We start from the raw sequence: 22,272 nt of genomic DNA, 5'->3' as shown, positions 1-22,272 counted from the left end.
GGACTGTCAAATATAAAAAATCCCTCTGTACGCCATGAACATGAACGTTTTGCAATTTATAGCATTTTTAAATTACCAAATACCTTTCTTTTGTTTTTTATAGATTGAGTTGTGAAGAAAAAGCAGACGTTCCTGTACTTTTCAGAGATGTCTCATCACTTTTGCTCATCCAAATTTTAACAATGCCCCAGCCCTTGCGCAAAGGTAAGTACACAATGTGAAACCCCACTGCCTCTAAGTGGAAAATATGGGTCTTCAGAACATCAAGTCATAACGTGTTAGATGGATGCCAGAGTAATAGCAGTGTCTTATCTCAAAAGTGACATTGAACTGACATTTTTGTGTGGTTTGCCTTGCTTATCTGTGCCGCGTCTTCCTCCTTTATCAGTCATTCAATGCAGTGAAGACAGGAGGCATGGAAACAAAAAAACGTATCAAGATCTGTTCTAGAGAAATCATGCCCTTCGCTTGACCTTCGTCTGCTCACTGTGAAGAGGCAGCTCTATATTTCAAGCTGAACCGAACGCCTCAGGGTGAAGGAATGTAATTTATTTTGAATTCAGCTCTTCGTATTGCAGCAGTCGTGTAATAAGGGGGCAGCGACCAAATGCTAATCACTATTGTGCAGTGCGTAGAAGAAATGCAGCATCATGTTTGTGTGAAATAAATGGAAATGCTTTTATTTGAAATAATTGTTTTCATCGATACAATTAACAGGTTGACTGTGTCTCTTTGAATCTGACAAATATAAGTGAAGCCATTTGTTACTGGTTATTATCCCTGAGCCCACCAAACAGTGGCACACACGGACCTTTGCTTTTACCGTTTGGGTGTAGTGGCACCATTGTGTCACCAGGGTAAAGCTATTGGAGCGGATCTTTAAAGAAATGACCACTGTTACCATATCATTACCTTGCCACTGAAGTGCTTCAGTTGCAGTGCATGGATGGAGATGCGTCCTTTTGGTGCAGTACTATTGCATTCATTATACCCTTCAAGCAAATGCTTCTTTGCTCAAGAGCACCTGCATCGTAGTACGAAATATAGGATGCATTGTTTCCAACCTTAGTCCTATGTTTCTTCAAGAACTATGTCTACAAGTAACATTAGAGCAGAGTAAGGCAAGGCATGGATGAAAGGCTTCTATGGTTGAAGCTATCTGTTAATTAGCTGTGTTGAGCATTTGACAACGAGGTCTCTAGTAAAGTAGATGAAGGCAGACACCAGAACACCTCTGAACCCTAGAACAGAAAAGCACCACAATGCAGTCCAGATTAAATGTTTGTATGGTACAGAACATATAATCTCATGTAATGTCCATGATCGCAACCTGACCGCAAACATGTGCACAGTTAAATGAAGGATCGCAGTTCTCCTGGTGAAAATCTGGGTACCTTGTCATGGGTTCTCACTGGTTTGTGAGACAGCCCTTCTCTGATCTGGGGTCAATGGCACAGAGTACTTCGAGACCATGTGCAGCATCTAAGGACTCCTTAACCACTTTGGGGTCTTCCACACAGGCAAAGTTAGGCTGGCCAACAGAGCTTCTGCAGGACCGTTAAGCTTGTTTCCAGCCTGCGAATCGGAAAAGGGCAGCACTCCTCTCCATGTTCAGAAGAACCAAAGAAGTGTTTATATAGGCTTGTGTCACCAGTGTTGCTCATTAAGCTGATCTGAGCTTCAGCTTATATTTTGAAGTTTACGCAGTTGGGCTGCATCCCACGTCCAGTCTGATTGACTGAATACTCTGCAGTTCAAAAGTCCAATTGGTTAGGGTGTTACAGTTTCTTTCCTTATAGCGACTCCTAAGAAGGGCATCCCTTGCCATCTTTTCAGAACTTGTTTTGGTGGTACTGCCTATAGGCAACTGGCTGTTGTAGCTGAAAACCAGGATGGATTCCAGAGACAAAGGAACAAAAGAGGAAGACGTGGGTATGAGCTGCTCTTGTTCTGTATGGGCACCATTCATTCTCCATCTTCCAACCATCTTTCATACCATTGAAAAGATGATCACAATCAGTCAGTTGTAACTCTAAAGACAGTTGCACCATCAGCCATCACAACAATCTAATGTTCTCACAAGTCACAAATTATATGGGCTATTGTTCAAAAACCTCTGGATCATAATACACAGAAACATTAACACTTATGAATCAGCTTAATATTAAGAGACCCCACTGCATCAAGCCAGTCCAGAATGAAGCATTACTCCTGAGTTCAGTTATTCCATCCTAAAACCTAAGATGCAGCACCAATCAAGGCCTATGCTGATGAGTGCATGGGGTCTACACCATAGGGTCCTTGGGGCGGAGAGGTCTTTTGATGGTCTCTCTAATCCTAGTGCAAATAAAGGGCCTTCTTTAGGGGCACCATGTATTCAGTTTTATGGGTCCCTAAGAATCAGGTGCCCCATCAACTATTCCCTAATCAGAAATGCCGGAGAGCTGAAGGATAAAGGGAAAATGGCTGGGATGTTTCAGCTGCACAGATGGTTTGGGACTTTAGTTCTTTAGGCTATGAGTCCTGAGAAGCATTTGATGTGGGCTTGTGCATGTCCTTAGGTTGAGCATGTTTATCTGGCAGGGTGCCAACTCATGCCAGAGCACTTATGACAACAGGCCCGCTCTTGCTGTGCTCTGCCTTATGCTGTTTACCTCTGAAGAAGGCTCCAGTGACATGTGCATGGGTGATATGCTAACATCCTCTATCTGATAGAGATGTCTAGCCACAGATTCCTTTCCTTAGAATTATCCCCAGACGCCAGACTGGATCCGAAAACTTTTCTACAGCAGTACCTCTGCACATTGGTAGAGGGCATCGCACGATTCCATAACAACGGCATTCACTGGTTGTCAAAGTCCATGTAAGCCATCCCAGATGCGCTGTCAGTTTCTTTCTTTCTCCGCTTCCACGTGGCCTACCCCCACGGAACAGTGTGCTTTTTCTAGAGATCATTGAGGTCAACTATGTCGACCCCACACCCTCATCCTATCTGCATGTGGTTTCTAGACCCGCACTCTGACTCCGAATGGTGCAACTCAGGTCTTCAGCTTCAGTTGTCTATGTTGCAGGAGCGCCACATATGCTGTTGGCAATGTGGTGGTCGACGGCCCCTCATTGGTCTAGTTTTTTTTCTCCCTCTTAGGAACGGACGAGGGCCAGCTCCTGAAGTCCTTAATCCTTGCGGTCACCTTGTGAGTCATGCCTTTGGCCGTCTGCGCCATGGTCTTCCTCAACTTCACCGCGTACACGCAGTGTCCCTGATCCGCCTCTTATTCCTCCAATTTCAGAGTCGGACCGAGAATCTGGGCCTTTCCTTCCAGTATTTCTCGGCATCAGGGCAACTCTGGCTCAGATGAGGGAATACTATTTTTTTTGTGCATATTTTATATAGCACGAACTCGACCCAAAGGTATTGGAGCACTTTACATGAGCACCGTATTTACATTACACATTCAGGTACGGGGAGATTAAGTAATTTGCCCAGAATCACAGGAAGTGGACGCGACCTTGAGGCTCGAACCCTGGTTTCCGGCACCAGCGTCGGGCGTTTATGCAGACGGACCAGACCCTCTCCTCTCCCTCCATGCCATTTTTGGCACACAACCTCCCTCTGGTGCACTTCTTGGCCCGCGGAGGGTCGGTGAGTCCTCGACTGACTTCAAACCGGTAGGTCTTCCCTCTGTGTCCAGTGGGGCCCTACGAATCTGTGATTGACTCCATCTTGGCTCCGGTGCACAGCCCTTTGGGGTTCCTTCTTGTGACGCCTGTGTTGGATCCGCTGGTGCCGACCTCGCTGGCACAATTTGCCCCTTCTTTGTCTCCCCTCCCCAATGCAGAGGTGTCACCTTCTTGGCGCCGATCAACTTCAAGAACAGCATCGTGGATCAGTCCTCTTCGAGCTATCTTTCTCTGCTTCCAGAGGAGCCTCCTTTAATTTTCTCCTTGGCACACCAGTATTTTGGTGATGTGGGTGGTCACATGACTGAGCCTCCTCCAAGGTTTCATTGGGTTTCTGCCCTTGGTCCCGTTGGTGGCCCTAATTCTTCCCCATCCTATTGCCTGTTTTCACCTCCCCGTCTTCGCTTCGGAGGCTAGCTCAGCTTCTGTGAATAGTTGATGTAGTTCTGGAGCAGCAGCTTCCTTCTGTGGAAGTTGCCATTGATTTCTTACTTGGGGTACTTCAGCACGGACAGCTGAGCACTGAGCCTGCGCTTCCCTTCAGTGAAACCCTCTTTGATATTCCTTTGGGCACTTAGGCTAAACCTGTTTCAAGGGCCTCGTTGGACCAGTCTATAGCTCATAGGCACCATCCTGAACCTGGAGTCCCGCTCTGCCTTTCCCGTCATCCTATTCTGCACAGTTTTGTAGTTCAGGCTGCTACAGCTTTCCCCAACATCGTCACCGTGCCTAACATCCCTCCAACAGGCAGTCTAAAGGTCTGGATGCTTTGGGTTGATATATCTTTTCTGCGGCCAGATCCGCCTTACAGTCCCTTAACATGGCTTGTATTTTGGGCTGTTTTTCTGATGTGTTGTGGGATTCATGCCTTTTCCCTTCCGTTCCTGATGTCTCTCAGGATACTCTTTCTCAGCTGATCCTGGGTGCCGTCAGGTGGCCACATTACCGAGTCGTTGTGGCATGGATACCACAGATTCTGACGGACGGGCCATGGCTCTTTCCATGGCTCTTTCCATGGCTCTTCGACAGCGTGCCTAGAAATGCCTTTCGATGGTCAACATCTGTTTGGCTCCCAAGCTGACTCCGCTTTACTCCATTTCCGGGGTAATCGGAGTGGGGCTAAACCTTAATATCTGATTGCCATACCGTCATCTTCTTCCCCTGTACTTGGTCAGGTTGGGAATGGTCTCCTGTATTTCCTTCTGTGTGAACTGTTACAGGGCTGTGCCAGTTGGCTTCTTCTTTTCACTTGTCTCTCCATGTACCGTCTGTGTGGTGTCTTGCCCCGGCAGGTATTATCTTTCTTCATTTTACCCTGTTGATGACAGGTTGTGGTTCCTGGTTGTTCTATGGGATGCGTCTTACTTTCTGACCCTGTTGGTATCTACCCTGGTGACCGCACGGTCTTCCTCGCTTTCTACCCAGGTTCTGATTGTGGTATTGTCACATTATTGTGTAGATGTAATGTTGCCTTGTTCCCCGTCTGACAGGGAACTTAGTCTGTATTTATTTATTTATTTATTTATATGCTTATTTCGCGCCTGAATCAGCCCCGAAGGGGTATCTCCGCGCGTAGCTTCTGAATAGGTATTTTGGCAAAACCAGGGACCTAGGACTGTACTGAGTGCAGAAGGGAGCATCAATCTTGTGAAAAAAGGAATGTTTTTAACTTTCTTCTAAAGGACAGATGGTTGGAGATGTGTCTCAGCAATGGGGGCAAAGCATTCCAGAGCATCGGGCCTTTAAGTGAAATAGCACGTCCTCCCTGTCTTGCTCTCGTCACCCTAGGAACCTGGAGCAGCATAGTGCTGCTAGAACGTAGGACACGACCTGGTAAGTAGGGGACAAATATATCTTTTAAATATTGAGGGCCAGATCCGTAAATACATTTATGCATAATACAACATACTTTGAAGACAATGCGCTGTTTCACCGGGAGCCAGTGAAGAGAGAAGAGGAGAGGGCGTGAGGGAGTTCGTGGCATGGCATTCAAGATGAGTCTTGCCGCGGTGTTCTGTACCACCTGCAACCTACCCAGCTGTTCTTGGTTGGCAGAGATAAGAAGTCCATTGCAATAGTCTATCCGACCGATGACCAGTGATTGTACAAGCGTCTTCCTATGGATGTCAGGTAGGAAGGGGAATATGCGTCGAAGCAACCCTATTACTCGGAAACAAGTTCCCGTAATTTGATTGACGTGGTCTTTTAAAATCAATGCTTGGTCTAGACGCACTCCCAGATTTTTTACAGTCCGCTTTGGTACCGGAACAGGTCCAAGCTCAGATGGCCACCAGTCGGGGGACCATAGCAGAGTGGCCCCTCCAAACAACATGACTTCAGTCTTAGTCACATTGCATTGGAGGAAGTTATGGGCCATCCAATCTGCCACGGCTCGCATACCGTTTTGAAAAGATTTTATAATTGTTGGTGTGAGAGTTTGGAAGGGAAACAGCAGCTGGGTGTCATCAGCATAGGAGATTGGGGTGAACCCGTAGGATCTTATGATGTCTGCCAAGGGGGCCACATATACGTTAAATAACGTAGGGCTCAAGCAAGAGCCCTGTGGCACTCCCTTGGTAAGCTTCCTACAGATGGAATTGTGGGAGCCTAGCTTGACACCTTGTTGGCGATCCGCAAGAAAGCTTTCTAACCATGCCATGGCAGCCCCTTTTATTCCCACCTCCCTCAACCGGCCGAGAAGAACGTCATGCGACACCGTGTCGAAGGCAGCAGACAAATCCAATAGCACCAGAATCACTGAGCTCCCCCCGTCAAGTGACATCCTGATGGTATCAGTCACTGACAGGAGAGCTGACTCTGTGCTATGGTTGGGCCTAAAACCAGATTGGGAGCGGTCTAGGCCGCCTGCTGCCTCGATGTAATTAGACAGGTGCGCATTGACGTGTTTCTCGGTAAGCTTACCGAAGTAGGGTAAGAGGGAGATGGGTCGGAGGTTGGAAAGTTCCGACCAGGGGAGAACAGCATTCTTGCGGATGGGGTTCACCACCGCTCTCTTCCACTCAGTGGGCACGATTCCCTTCTTTAAAGACTGATTTATTACATCTTGAATGTAGGGGCCCAACAAGGGGCGCAGAGGAGCTAAGATTTTAGCAGGAATCAGATCTTCCGGAGACCCGGATTTTACCTGGGTCATTAATATTTCAAGTTCTTCACTTTTGATAGGAGGAAAGGTGGTCAGAGAGAAATTAGTATTTTTATTATTTTTATTGAGGAGAGGGGTATTAAAGGTACCTCTTTCTGTTTGGGACACCAGGATCTTGTCATAAATGGAGTCAATTTTGTTTTCAAAATATAGAGAAACTTCCTCACACAGATTTTGAGAGAAATCATCTAAGCTTACGCAAGCAGTGGGCTTGACGAATGTCTCAAGGATGCGATATAATTCTTTAGGGGAGTTGCCAGCTTGTGTGAGTTGTTGTGCTATGCAATTTTTGCGGGCGGCTTTGACATGTTTGTAATAGTTGGCCTGTGCTGCCCGATGGGCCTTCTTATTATCCTCCGAATGACATTTTCTCCACCTTTTTTCAATCCTCCTACATTCTTGCTTCTCCATTCTGAGAGCCTCTGTGTACCACTTCTCCTGTTTGGCTACAGGGAATTGTTTAAATGTTTTCAGGGGGGCGATCTTATCAATAGCGGTGGTGAGTGAATTTTGAAATATTCTTAGACTGTGTTCCACATCGTCTATGTCCTTAGTGTCAGGTTTTTCCCAGGCCGTTTGAAGTGCCTCCAATGTGAGCTTATGCCATTGTCTGCGTGTGACAGGGGGTAGGGGTTTCTTATTTGACCCTTTGTTGATTTGGAATATATTAAATTCCAATAAAAAGTGATCAGTCCACTCTAATTGTACCGGTACTTTACAGGATATGTTGTCAAAATTAGTGTATATCAAATCGATACAATGACCACCGTATGCCTTACAGGTTTTCCTCAATATGTTTTGGATGCCTTCATACCCCTTAAAGGGGACTCTTCTTGCCCTGCTTGGTGCACTGTTGTAAGTGGCATGAGTGGCCAACTTGGCCACCCTACCGCTTCTATGCCTCGCAGGGCCTGTTTTTCCTCTGCGTTGCCATGACACCTCTGTGGTCAACCCCAATATTTCATTACTGGCCTGGCTGTTCTTCAGGTGTGCCTTCTGCCTTTTTTTCGGGGAATATGGCGAATGTTCCTCTCCCGTTCTTCTCGGACATGGGTTCCTTGTCCGCCCACTCCGGGGTGGATCGTACAGAGGTTTGTGATTTCATAGGATTCTTACCTGGGGAATTTAATTCCACTTCTTGCGAGCACGATTGCAGTTCTCACCCCTTGGGAGCTCATCTTCCTTGTGCTAATAGGATACCCAGTATGTTCTTGGGTGGCGTCATGATTCTCGACCACGTTGTTCCCTGGCTTGTTGGCCGGACATGAGTTGTCCAGTGCAAACGAGGACTTTCCTTTGCTTGTGGTGGGATGTTTTATTCGACCCCTCCTTTCCAGGCAAGCAATCTCTCTTTTTCTTATGCGAACCGGATTGATATTTACTGGAATCAGTTCGCAGACCCTCCTCTGGGATGGTATTGCTTGGGTATCTACTCTAAGGTAAGAAATCTGTGACTAGACATCTCTATCAGATGAATAAGTTACTTACCTTCGGTAACACCTTATCTGGTAGAGACTAGCCATAGATTCCTTACCAACCCACCCATCCTTCCCGCTCTGCGAACTGATTCTTCCCTTCTTCCGGTTCCCTCCTTTGCACTCTTGTGCCTTTCGTAAAAAAAAACACACACACATAGAAGGAACCAAGAAGAACAACCCAGACTTCCAGTCATTCTTCATACACGCGTTTTTTCAAAAACAGGACTCTTTTCGTGCACACTGTTTCAATATCAGTTTCTATACGTGGCTCTGCATTTTAGCGCAGAAAGTAGTTACGTAATTAACGGACGTCAGCGCATCAGGGGAGAGCTTATAGGGACATCACATCTGGTGGACGTCATACAGAGTCACCTGGCGCTCTCTACCGGCGCGCCAAGTTATTGCTGTAGAAACATTTCTGGATTCAAACTGGTGCTGGGGATAATTCTAAGGTAAGGAATCTATGGCTAGATCTAGTCTCTACTAGATAAGGCTTTACCTAACCTAGGTAACGTATTCTTTAAGAACGTTCTGCTTCAGTTGGCACCTTCATTATTGATATTGGGATAGTGCTTGTCGTTTACTGATGTGAGGAGTTGTTTGTATGGACGGACTTCAGTAATGTGAGCAAGCTTGTAAGCAGTTTGGTTTTTCATGTCTGCATATGGAGAGGTTGTTGGTGAGGTTTTTTTGTGTACCATGGTGGTGAACGGCTTTGGCTTGTGCTTATATGTTATAGTTGGAGCATGAGTGTTCGGCTGACTTACATGGAAGTCATTTAAGAGGGTGTTGACATTGGATGTGGAGGTGGCAGACCAAGAACTGTTTTTAAGCTTCGTTAGTTGACGGACAGGCTTTTGAAGATTCTGAAGGTGTATTTTCTCTATCTGAAAGAGACACGTTAGTATTAGATTGCTTACCTTAGAATACCCCCAGGCGTCAGACTGGATCCGGAAAATTTTGCGTAGCAGTACCCTTGCGCGTCGGTAGGCGTCGTCTGCGGCTCCGCGTCCGTCGTCGGCGTCGTGGGCGCCGTGATGACGTCGTCGGAGTACTTAGACGCCGCCTCCGCGTGCTGACGTCAGTTCTTCTTTTTTCCGCGCCAGCAAGCGCAGATCTGGAAAAAGCAGTAACCCTAGTCATTTTTGACTAACTTTTTTGATCCTTTTTTGATCCTGTTTCGAGTCTTTACGACTCCGATCGGTGCCTTAGGGATGCCCGGGTTCAAGCCTTGTGATGATTGCGACCGGCTGATGTCGGTCACGGATCCTCACCGCGTCTGCTTGTCGTGTCTGGGCGTCGACCACGACGACAAGGCCTGCTCCGACTGTCGGGCCCTCTCTTCGAAAGCCAGGCGGGAGCGGTCCCGTAGGCGCCTTGAACTCCGACAGTCGGTCCCGCGCCGTGAGAGGTCCCGTTCCCACGGGAGGTCGAGGGACAGGTCGCGGGCCCGGAGCCACCACAGCTCCGAGGGTAGGCCTCACTCCTCCGGGTCGAAGTCGTCGTCAGGTAAGAGGCACAAGAAGTCCAAGCGGCGTCATCGCTCCTCGGACTCCCCCGACGCTCGCACGATGCGGCCGGGGGTTCGGGTGACACCGCCCACGCGGCTCCGTCGGGGCCGCGGGCGCCGCGTCCGGCTCCATACCCTCCGGTCCCTGGGCTGAACGCGACGCCGGAGGAGATCGAGCGATTCCTCATGGCCATGAGGAACCTCTCTCCTCCGACGGGTTCCGCGGCACCTCCGGGCCGAGCGGACCCGTCTGGGAGTCCTAGCGGATCGGCGCCTCCGGCCCCGATGCCGTCGGGTGCTTCGGTCCCGACGCCGCCGGCGCCTTCGGGTCCGGCGCCGCAGCTCCCTGTTATCCCGACGCCGCCGGCGCCTTCGGGCCCGGCGCCGAGGGGCCCAGTTGTTCCGACGCCGCCGGCACCTTCGGGCCCGGCGCCGCAGGACGCCGCTGGCCCCCCTTCGGGATCTGGTTCGTCGCCGGTGGATCTTACGACCTCCCCGGCGTCGGACCCTCAGGTGTCCCCTCCGGCGCCGGCGCCGGCCCCGGTCCTATCCCCATTCCTGTTCAGCCGTCGGGACGGCCCCATTGGGCGCCGCTCCAGACGCCCTTGGGTGATTTTCACTTTTACGAACAGGCCCCATTGATTGAAGACCCTGAATCTCAGGAGATGGGTGAGGAGGAGGACTGGGAGGGGTCTGAGGACCCTCTGACCAGAGAGTGTCAGTCTCGTGAGGACTGGACAGAAGACCTTGGGGAAGCCAGTGGCCTGGACACTTCTCCAGACACTGGGTTTGTCTCCCCTCCTACCGTGGCTTCGGAGGAGGGGGCAACATATGGTGTGGTGCTGATGAGGGCTGCCAAGGCCTTGGGCCTTGAGCTCCCCGTCGCGGCCGTGAGGACTAACCTCCTCACTGAGGTCCTTAAACCGCAGTCAAGCTCGGCCGAGCCTCTGCTGCCCTTTAATGAGGCCTTGACTGACGTTCTTTTGGGCACTTGGTCCAAGCCCGCTACGGGTTCGGCCGTAGATAGGAACGTGGCCAGACGCCACCGCCCAGCCCCGGGCGACCCATGTTTCCTGTCCACCCACCCCACCCCTGAGAGCCTGGTCATCCAGGCCTCCAATTCCCAAACCCCATTCCCGTCGGCCCCGCCGGATCGGGAATCCAAGAGGTATGACCAGTATGGGAAGAAGATCTTCTCATCCCTGAGCCTCGGCCTGCGGTCTTCCAACACCGCCTGCCTCTTGGGACGTTACACCCACTCAGTGTGGGATAAGGTCGCGGAAGTGCTGCCAGAGTGTCCGTTGGAGGTACGGGCCAGACTCGGCCAAGCCCTTGTGGAAGGCCGGGATGCAGCGAAATATTCGATTAGGTGTGGGCTGGATACCACCGACTCGCTAGGCAGAGCGATGGCAACGACGGTGGCGGTCAGACGCCACGCCTGGCTGAGGTCCGCCAACTTCTCTGCAGATGTCCAGAACACTCTTATGGACATGCCGTTCGATGGCCGTCGCCTCTTTGGCGACAAGGCAGACCACGCGCTAGAGCGTTTTAAGGACTCTAGGGCTACGGCCAAGTCCTTAGGCCTTTCGGGCCAGCGCCAGCAACCGGCTGCCTATCACTCCTTTCGTGGCCACGGAAGGGGTGCGCCCACACGCGCCGCCAGCCACGCACCGCAGGGCAATACCCAACGCGGTGGCGGCCGTGGGAACCGCTGTCCGGGCGGTCGGGGGCAACGGCGAGGTCAGTCCACACCTTCCCCCGCAGCGTCCGCCTCAAAACCCTCCTAGTCCGTGCTTTCAGGCCCATGTCACGCCAGTTGGAGGCAGGGTTCGCCATCACCACCTCCACTGGCGCACCGTCACTTCGGACAGGTGGGTGCTGCAAATCGTCCGAAGGGGCTACTCCCTCCCCTTCGAGGCGACTCCTCCAGCCATGCCACCGCAGAACCACCGTGTATCGGGGGATCACTTGCGACTCCTGCAGGAGGAACTTACGGCCCTCTTGGCCAAGGGGGCCATCGAGCGCGTTCCTGGGCCAGAAGTAGGATGTGGTTGCTACTCCCACTACTTCCTGGTACCCAAGAAGGGCAAAGGGGACCTACGCCCTATCTTGGATCTACGGAACGTCAACGGCTTCCTCCGGAAGGAGAAGTGCAAGATGCTGACACTGGCTCAGGTTCTTGCTGCCCTGGACCCAGGAGACTGGATGGTAGCGTTGGACTTGCTTATTTTCATATCCCCGTCCTGCCTGCCCACCGGCGCTACCTGCGGTTCATGGTGGGCCACGAGCACTTTCAGTTTACCGTGCTCCCCTTCGGCCTTACCAGCGCCCCACGGGTGTTCACGAAAGTGATGGCGGTGGTCGCAGCTCATCTGCGTCGGTTAGGGGTTTCAGTCTTCCCCTACCTCGACGACTGGTTGTTGAAGGCAGGCTCGCCCCAGACAGTCGTCGGCCGGCTCCAGACGACGGAAGACCTCCTGCACCAGCTGGGGTTTTCCATCAATGTGCCGAAGTCACACCTGTGTCCCTCTCAGAAGCTCCTCTTCATCGGAGCGGTTCTGGACTCTGCGCGATTTCGGGTTTACCCACCCGAACAGCGGGTCCGGGATATTCAGGCTCTGATTCCCATCTTTCAGCCGTTATCCCGGGTCTCGGTCAGGTTGACGCTGCGGCTTCTGGGGCTGATGGCCTCCTGCATCCTACTGGTGCATCACGCCAGGTGGCGGATGCGGGCTCTGCAGTGGGACCTGAAGTTTCAGTGGGCCCAGCATCAGGGCAACCTATCCGACCACGTCCTGATCTCGGAGGGCACTGCGAGACAGCTGCAGTGGTGGCTTACGGACCGCGATTGGGTCAGCGGCAGATCCCTCTCCCTACCCCAACCGGAGCACGTGGTTGTGACGGACGCGTCCCTCCAGGGCTGGGGAGGCCACATGGGAGAGGCGGAGATCAGAGGCCTCTGGTCTCCGGCGGAGGCCCGGCTCCACATCAACCTGTTGGAGCTCAGGGCGATTCGTCTAGCACTGAAGGCATTCCTCCCCTCTGTACGAGGGAGTGTAGTGCAGGTGTTGACGGACAACACCACCGCCATGTGGTACTGCAACAAACAGGGCGGTGTGGGGTCGTGGATCCTTTGTCAAGAGGCTCTTCGCCTTTGGCAATGGCTGGAACGCCAGGGCGTGACCCTGGTGGCTCAACACCTGGCGGGTTCTCTGAACGCCAGGGCGGACGAGCTCAGCCGTCGGTGCATGATGGATCACGAATGGTGTCTGAACTCGGACGTGGCGCAAGGCCTCTTTCTGCGATGGGGAGAGCCTTGGTTAGATCTATTCGCCACCAAAGAGAACGCGCAATGTCATCAGTTCTGCGCGTTGGAATTTCCAAGGCGGCACTCGCTCGGAGACGCTTTTCGTCGCGAGTGGAGTTGCGGTCGTTTTACGCCTTTCCGCCTATACCACTTCTGCCCAGAGTGCTGAAGAAGATCAAGCGCGACCGGGCCCAAGTCATCCTTGTGGCTCCGGACTGGGCGAGAAGGTACTGGTATCCAGAGCTACTCAGTATGTCAGTCGATCCCCCGGTTCGTCTGCCTCCTCAGGAGGACCTTCTGTCGCAGCAGCAGGGGACGGTCCTCCACCCGAACCTGTCCAGTCTCCACCTCCATGCTTGGAGATTGAGCGGCGACAGTTGAGGCCATTTGACTTGCCTCCTGAAGTCTGTAACATCATTCTGGCAGCCAGGCGTCCCTCCACAAAGTCGGTATACGCCTGCAGGTGGAACAGATTTGTGGCATGGTGCACAGCAAAGGCTGTGGATCCCCTTTCTGCCCCTCTTTCTGAGGTTCTTCTCTTCCTTCTTTCTCTTGCCCAGCAGGGCTCTGCTCTGGGCACTATCAAGGGCTACCTTTCTGCCCTTTCAGCCTTTCTCAGGCTTCCTGATCAGCCTTCTTTGTTCAAGTCCCCTATTGTTTTTGTTTTTTTTCAAATAAATTTTTATTGTTGCTCTGGGCGTATCATCTGAAAATATATAAGGACACGGGCTGGCTTCAACATTCAGCCAGTATCCGTCAGTTCCGCAACTTTTCTTTTGCTCATTAGGCTGAATCACATATCAAGAATAACAGCACAGTTTAACCAAGGCTGGTTACAAATGCAAAAAACGAGAAAAACAACCCCTAAAACAGCTCCTACCATGCCCGCCCACCTCCCCCACCCCGAAGTCCGTCTACCCTTTGTCGATAAAGTTACATCCACCTGGCGAGAACCGGGTCTACAGTAAGACATTTAACCGGACCATTCTCCGTCTCCACCTTTAGGTGTGCACCAAACCGCAAGTATGACAAAATTCCCCTTTAGAGCCCCTGTGAATTCACTCCAGTCCGTGATATTGCCTCCACTTAGTCCATACTCTCCGGAACTTTTTGGGGCAACCCCTGGCTTTATATGTCACTCTCTCAGCCGCCATATAGAGGTCAAGCCCTCTCCTCCATTCCTCCAAGTCTGGCGGTTCGACCGCTCCCCATCGCCTGGCAATGTCTCTCTTGGCCACCACCAATGCCAGCACCAAGAATATGATCAAGGGGCGGGCCAAGTCGACTTCAGTCGTCAACCCCAACAGAGCTAGTTTTGGGTCACGTGGTAGAGGAGTTCCCAGGACTTCATCCAATTCCCCAAATATGTTCTCCCAGTATTCCTGTATGATTTCACAGCCCCAAAGTATGTGGTAGAAATTCCCCTCTGGTTGATGGCACCTAAGGCATGCAGTATCCATGACCTTCCCCATTTTGTACAGTCGCACCCTGTCGTAGTAGGCTCTGTGCAACACCTTCAGCTGTATTAGACGGAGTCTGGACTTAATCGCTACCTCACGAGGGTGCATAAGAACCATCTCCCAGTCTAAGTCTTCCATCTCCCCCGTGTCTGCTTCCCATTTGTTTCTCAGATCCTGTAGGGTACCCAATGTATTGTTGGTCAGTGTTCGGTATGTGAGGGACACCGCACCCCTCCCCATTTGCTCCTGCAGCAACCTACCCTCCAGCGGGGCGTACTCAGGGATGTCTGCCAGAATGATGTTCTGCGCCCTCCAGGCGTGCCTTAGTCGTGTGTATCTGTAATACTGAGTGTTATGTAGGCCAAATTCCCCCTGTAATGCGTGGAATGTTTTCAGTTCTCCTCTAGCAATTACGTCCCCTATGGTCGAAATGCCGATGTCATCCCACTGCCTAAAGCCTGTCAGTTTGTTAAGTTCATCCAGCCACTTACAGTGCCATAGTGGCGTCTGTCGAGTGGGCCGTTTGTCCCAACCCATGCGTTTGGTCGCCCTATTCCATGCAGTCAACGTGATCCTAGTAGCCGGCAGAAGGTGGTTCCCCCTTGGAGCTCCGTATAGGTAGTGCAAGCTGTTTGTGTGAGACCATTTGGTTCTTTCTAGAGCATAAGTAGGGTGATCCATTGCCGCATGCAACCAGTCATTTATCGGGGTAAGGTGTTCCGCCCAGTAGTATGCCTCTAAGTTGGGAAGGGAGATCCCACCACTGTACTGGTGGCGTTGTAGTGTGGCTAAGGCTATTCTCGGGTGTTTCCCCAGCCATAAGAAAGCTCGCAGGTCCGCGTGGATTTTAGGCAAGGTTGTAGGAGGGAGCGGGTATTATTCATTTTGGAGTGCATAAAGGAATTTTGGCAGCAAAACCATTTTATATAGCGCTGCGCGCCCCAATAGGGTGAGCGGGAGCTGCCTCCACCGGTCCATTTCTAATTTCGCACTAGCCATGATGCGGGTCATATTTTTAGTAAGGGAAAGTGTCTCGTCTAGTGTTATGAATACCCCCTGGTACTGGAATCCCTCTGTAGTGTGAATGAGGAGATCCGGTAGGCAATCCCTCCGCTCTCGGCCCTGCGGGTCATATAGAATCGATTTATGCCAATTAATAGTATGGCCAGCTCTCGCTCCGAAGTCATCCAACTCTTTGAACAGGACCGGGATCGTGGCATCCGGTTCCGTCACAAACAGCAGGACATCGTCCGCATATAGTGAAATTTTTTCCTGGGTAGCCTCCGAGTCTCCCCAAGTGAACCCCCTAATACCCTGATTCTGTCGGATCCGGATTGCTAGCATTTCTATCGTCAGTGTGAACAGTAGGAGGGACAGTGGGCACCCCTGGTGCGTTCCTCTGTGAATGTGGAATTCGCGTGACAGTCTCCCATTCACCCTCACTCGTGCCTTTGGGGCAGAGTACAGGAGTCTTATCCATTGTAAGAACTGAGGGCCAAAGCCGAGCCTCCGTAGCGTCTCAAACAGGAAGGGCCAGTGAACTGCATCAAAGGCCTTTTCTGCATCTAATGAGAGGAACCAATGGGGCTCGCTCCTCTCTCGGACTTCCTGCAGCCAGTTATGTGTGCGGCGGAGGTTCAATTTGGTTGCCCTGTCTGGAAGGAACCCGGACTGATCCGCATGCACTAAAGCAGAAATTACCCTCCGTAGGCGCCTAGCAAGGACAGTAGCCAGAATCTTCGTCTCCATATTGAGGAGAGAGATCGGGCGGTAGGAGGCACATATGTCTCTGGGTTTACCCTCCTTGTGTATAGGGACAATAGTGGCCGTAGCCAGATCCGGTGGTAGGCTCGCCGTTTGGAGTGCCTCAACGAAGAGCTTTTTAATATGGCGTTGCAACAGGTCCGCCGTACGTTTGAAGAATTCCGCTGGGAAACCGTTGGGTCCCGGCGTCTTCCCCGGCTTCAGGGACGCTATTGCTTCTGTTATTTCCTCCAGTGTAATCTCTGCTTCCAGGTCCGTGGCGTCCTCCAGGGACAGCGTCGGGACCTCCATGTCGCCCAGATAGTGGCTGGCATCAACCTCGTCCACCAAGTCTCTAGCTCTGTAAAAGTCTTCATAGTACGTAGCAAAGGCCTCTGCTATAGTCTCATCCGTACAGGCTGACCCGTTCCCCGGCACTTCAACCCTATCTACCCATCGTGCCGCCCTTTCCCTCTTGCTCAGCCACGCCAGAAGGTTACCAGATTTATCGCCCACGTCGTATAGGCGGTGGAGTGTCGCCAGTGCCTGTGTGCGTGCTTCCCCAGTGACAAGTTCTCTATAGTGTCTTTGTGTGTCTAGCAATTTCCTAAGTATTTCTTCTTCCTTTCCATGGTGATATTCTGCCTCGAGGGCTAAGATCGAGACCTCCTCAGTCGTAACCGTCTGTTGTAATTCCCTCCTGGCTGCCCCCCGTCTGCTGTTTATACGATCCCTAAGGACTGGCTTAAGTGCTTCCCAGAGTGTGATCCCTGATTCTACTGATCCCTCATTCTCAGCCACGTACACCTTTATGTCTGCTCTAATTCCCTTCAATAGATCTGGTGTTTGTAGGTCCCAAGCCGCAAGGTGCCATTCCACAGCCTTCTCCTTCCTCCCTCGTCCCAAGTGTACAGATAGGGGGGAGTGGTCCGAGATTCCCCGTGCTTTATATTCCGCTAAGTCATTGACCGTAATTTCCTGCCTGGAAGTAAAGATATAATCCAGCCTGGAAAAGACCCTGTGTGCCCCTGAGTAGGAGGAGTAGGCCTCCTGTGTGGGGTGAAGCCATCTCCAGACATCTGTTAGGCCCAGAGTGTGCATCTGTCGAGCCAGTGCCGTGTTGTGCCCCGCTGTACGTGTGGTCCCCGATCTGTCCCTGGTGGTGCACATTACATCATTGAAGTCCCCCCCACTATCTGGATCGTATCTGCCGTGTCTAGAAGGATAGCAGTAACTGCCGTGAGGGTGCGTGCCTGGAGTTTTGGGGGGGCGTAAACTGAGACGATTGTGTACCTGCGCCTCTTCCATGTTCCCTGCATACGTCCCCTGAGGGTCCAACCATGTACGAGCGACGGTGAACGGTGTAGATTTTTTAACTAGGATTGCCGCCCCCCTGGAGTCCGCCGTGTAGCCGGAGTGCGCAAGCACCACGTGCCTGCCTCTTGCTATAAAGGCGCACTGAGTGCCTCTTAGGTGTGTTTCCTGGAGTAATATAATGTCCGGCGCCAGCCTTTTTAGATATGCATTGACTAGGCCCCGTTTGATTTTTGACCCAAGGCCATTTACATTCCAAGATAATATTGTGACGCCTGAGGCACCCGCGGGAGGGTGATCTAGTGTATCCGCCATTGTGTGTTCCTTTCATATTTCCAGGCAGGGCTCCCGAGGTGATGTGGTATAAGGTGCGTAGTGGCATGTAGTCGCTGTTTCTCAACTCGAATCCCCCCCCCCCCCCCCAACTCCCCTCTCCCCCCTACAACTCCCCGGAACCCCAACAGGAGGTAATACCAGAACCAACTCCCCCCCGCACCCCCCTCCCCACCTCCCTCCCCTTCCAGCTGCGTCCCAACCTGGGACCAAACTATCAACGGGAGCAGGTCTGTCGCCCTCCCACACATCCCTCCCCACACTAAACAATAATTAGTTCGAAGAAACTCAAAAAGAAAAACTCAATTAACAGTTGGGGGTGTGTCAACTTGCGTGCTCCGTGTTGCCGAGCTGCAATCTCCCCGAGCCCTGTCCACCAATGTTCAGGAGTGCGAGTCCTGTGTTTCCATGGTCGGCTCCTGTTCCGAGGAGCCCTGTTCCAACTGCTGGATCTCCCTGACCAGAGGGTGAATCGACTCGCCCATTTCGACCTCCTCCTCTCCTCCGGACGCGCGGCCCTCTGAGTCCTCCACTTCTTCACCCTCCGAGCGGATTCCATTGCGCAGGCAGCTGAACCTAGAGCCTGCCACTGAATCGGTGCCAGGGGAGGCAGATCTGCCTCCTCTCCTGTCCTCCGTGCCTCGGGTTCGGTATGGTGTAGTCGGGGTTTTCTGTGTCACTCTCCGAGTTTTCCGCCGCTGCGGTTTCGACCACTCCCAGCGCGGCCTGTCCCTTATCGTTCTGTCTAGTGCTTCTCGACCCGCCGCCTCTCTACTATTCAAGATGGGGCGTTCCTCCAGCCACAACCACGCATCCTCGGGGTGTGTGAAGAAGAAGGATTTGTCCTTGTATATCACCTTGAGTTTAGCGGGAAAAAGGAGCATGTACGTTATGTTCAAGGATCTCAGTTTTGCCTTCACGGAGTCGCTGCTTCGATACTTCCTGGCTGTAGTCCGGGAAAATCATAATGGTGGAATTCTCCAGGCGGATCTCCCCCATTTTCCTGGCTTCTCGCAATATCAAGTCTCTGTCTGCGAAGTTTAAGAAGCGTGCTATAACCGGTCTCGGCCTTGCTCCCTCCGGTGGTTTGGCCAGAAGGGCCCTGTGAGCCCTCTCGATGATGAAGCACGAGGAGAACTGCGCCGCTGGGAAGGTAGTTTTCAGCCAGGTGAGGAGGAAGGCGGACATGTTCTTTCCCTCAATTCCTTCCCTAAAACCTACAAAGCGAAGGTTGTTGCGCCTTGATCTATTTTCCGCGTCGTCCACCTTCGAGAGCAGCTGCCGGTGGGACGCCTGCAGTTCTGCCATGTCTTTCTTCAGCGACGAGATCGATTCCTCATTGTCTGTTATTCTAGTCTCCGTCGCCGTCACTCTTTCTGCTAGGTTCCGAAAATCCTGCCGCAGCAACGTTACCTCAGAGCCCCCTCTCCAATTTTCATCTCTAGGGCTGTTCGCGATGCCTGTATGTCCGTCCTGGACGCCTGGATGGCCTCCATTAGCATAGCCATATCCGTCTTTGATCCCGGCGGCACGGACTGCTGCTCCGCCACCTGTCGCGGTGCCGCGAAGTTGTCCATAGGACCCTGCTTTGCAGATCTGGGCACCGGGTCCCTTTTCCCCATGACTGATTGTCTCTCGTACTGGAGGTTCACCTTTCTCCGCGGCAGCGGGGCAGGCAAGCGTGCTCTGTGGTCAGGTGCAGAGGCAGGGCGGCCAGGGGTCCCCCTCTCACCAGGACGGGCCTTGTTTTAATCAGCTGTCTCAGCAAATTTCCAGAAATATTGCTCCTGTACCGGTGGTAGAGAGGGTCGACTGAAAAGCGGTGGGGGGTGTTGTTTATGATGTACAAAGCAGGGAGAGCCCGCAGTTGTCCCAAGAACGTAGTTCTAATGTATGTATGTTCTCACTGCCTGTTCTGTAATTCTCTGCGAGGGCGCGCTGTCATCACTTGAGGTAAAATTGTAGTCCTTCCTCTCTTTTGTGCAAGTTCCCGGTTTTTGGGTCTGAAATTCTGGTCACCCTACGCAGAGGCTCTGGGTAATATTTTCCCTTGCGCTCCTCCGAGGGGTTCCTCGTCACCCTCCTGTTTCTGGCTCTCGCCTCCTCAGTCAACTCCTTGTTTAGAGGGGGGGGGGCCGGCGCCCTACACAGCAGGTGACACGATGCCCTACCAAAGTGTAGTGTGAGTGGTCCAGTAATTACCACTGTAAGTGTGCACATCACCGCGGGGCCGTTCTTCCGCTATCCAGACCCCAGCTTTGCACATTCCAGGCCGGGTCTGATGTCGTCAGTTTCACTGGGTGTCCCTGGCCTCCCGCCGCCACAATGGTGAAGCGCGGTATGGTATTGCAGCCGTCCCGGCTGCCCGCGTTACTCGGGCTCCGCTTCCCACTGCCTCCACACAGCGCCGCACCCCCTCCTGCGTCCCACCGTAATGCGGGGAAGTCCGTAGAGGTGGCCTCTCGTCACTGTTCTCGAGCTGCTCCGCCGGCCGCCATCTTAGTAAAGGCGGACGGACACCGGCTATGTCCCGACCTCTGCACCAGTGCCCCAGCCGCTGCCACACAGTACCTCCTGACCGGCGGGTGGGTCCCGATGTCTCCGCTGGCTGGAAGCGCTTCTGCGGGCCGTGAGCGGGCCTCTAGGGTCTCCGCAGCCTGTCCGGTGTCGCGATCGCCATCTTGGGTTCCCAGGGAATCGCCGGGGACGGTTTGCACACTTGTGTTTCCCGGCGATTTCAAGCGCCGCCGCCACTGCAGCTCTCCCTTCCGCTGCCAGCGTGTTCCGTCTGTCCTCCGGTTTCGTTTCTGGCTCCAGGGGCAAGTGAAAAGTCGGATTTTGATGCAGCTCGGCCGGAGCTGCTGTAAGGTACGTCTATCCGGCCATGCAGCTGGCCATGCCCCCCCCAAGTCCCCTATTGTTAACAGATTTCTTAAGGGCATCACTCACACGTTTCCTCCTGTTCCGTTTGTGATGCCTCAGTGGGACTTGAACCTGGTTTTACCATTCCTGATGTGCGCTCCCTTTGAGCCACTTCACAACTGTCCTCTTCGCCTTCTGACGTTGAAGACTGCTTTCCTGGTTGCCATCACCTCTGCCAGGAGAGTGAGTGAGCTCCAGGCTCTTTCTTGTACTCCACCTTTCCTTTCTGTCCATCCGGACAAAGTGGTGCTTCGTACCAAACCTTCTTTCCTGCCCAAGGTTGTCACGGCCTTTCACATCGGGCAGTCTATCACTTTACCAACCTTCTTCCCGCCACCGCATCCCTCTAAAGAGGAAGAGCGGCTCCACCGTCTGGACCCAAAACGTGCGCTCTCATTCTATTTGGATCGCACACGCCAGTTCCGGGTGGATGACCGACTCTTTGTTGGTTACGTGGGCGCTAAGAAGGGGAAAACGGTGCACAAGAGGACCATCTCCCGGTGGATCATCCTGTGTATCCAGGCTTGCTACTCCTTGGCTAGGAAGGAGCCCCCGGTTGGACTGCGGGCTCATTCTACCCGAGCGACGGCGACCACCACTGCCCTGGGCAGAGGTGTGCCCTTACAAGACATCTGTCAGGCAGCTACGTGGGCATCGCTGCACACGTTTGCGAGACACTACTGCCTGGACAGCCAAGTCCGGAGGGATGGCTTCTTTGGCCGTTCCGTCCTCCAGGACTTTCTGGTGTGAGTATTGTTTCGCAGACCCACCACCGGGGTTGGTATTGCTGGGGTATCTATTCTAAGGTAAGGAATCTAATACTAACGTGTCTCTTTCAGATGCACAAGTTACTACTTGTGTAACGATATATCTGTAAGAGACATTAGTTAGTATTAAATTCCTTACCGACCCACCCATCCTCCCCGTTCTGCGAACCGATACCTAGGGTTAGGGTTGTCCCCTTCAGGGCCCTAGTTTCACTGGCACCAGTGTTGGTTTTTGGCATAGCTCTGCGTTTCTGGCACGGAAAAGCTGTGTCTAAGAACTGACGTCAGCACGCGGAGGCGGCGTCTAAGTACTCCGACGACGTCATCACGGCGCCCACGACGCCGACGACGGACGTGGAGCCGCAGACGACGCCTACCGACGCGCAAGGGTACTGCTACGCAAAATTTTCCGGATCCAGTCTGACGCCTGGGGATATTCTAAGGTAAGGAATCTAATACTAACTAATGTCTCTTACAGATATATCGTTACACAAGTAGTAACTTGTGCTTTAGGTTGAATTCTGTGTGTTGCTTGAATAATGAGAATGTTGATGGTAAGGTGGTATAGTGTTCTGATGCTGTTGAAGAATGTCT

At 52.4% G+C, this 22,272-nt stretch overlaps 1 protein-coding gene across 5 annotated transcripts in view; it reads left to right on the top strand.

Moving 5' to 3' along the window:
* The window catches only part of UBR3 (ubiquitin protein ligase E3 component n-recognin 3), a 1,992,321-nt gene that overhangs the window by 1,699,902 nt on the left and 270,147 nt on the right, over positions 1–22,272 (top strand). For all 5 annotated transcript variants that reach the window (XM_078681592.1, XM_078681591.1, XM_078681590.1 and 2 more), the window contains one exon: positions 104–204. In XM_078681592.1, coding sequence (XP_078537718.1) covers positions 104–204 — 101 coding nt within the window. The remainder of the gene's footprint in view (positions 1–103; positions 205–22,272) is intronic.

The sequence above is a fragment of the Lissotriton helveticus genome, chromosome 3_1 (genome assembly GCF_964261635.1).
Source record: "Lissotriton helveticus chromosome 3_1, aLisHel1.1, whole genome shotgun sequence".
In the NCBI taxonomy this organism is placed as follows: Eukaryota; Metazoa; Chordata; class Amphibia; order Caudata; family Salamandridae; genus Lissotriton; species Lissotriton helveticus.
The sequence above is the reverse complement of the archived record's forward strand: the minus strand, read 5'-3'. Positions and strand labels throughout refer to the sequence as shown.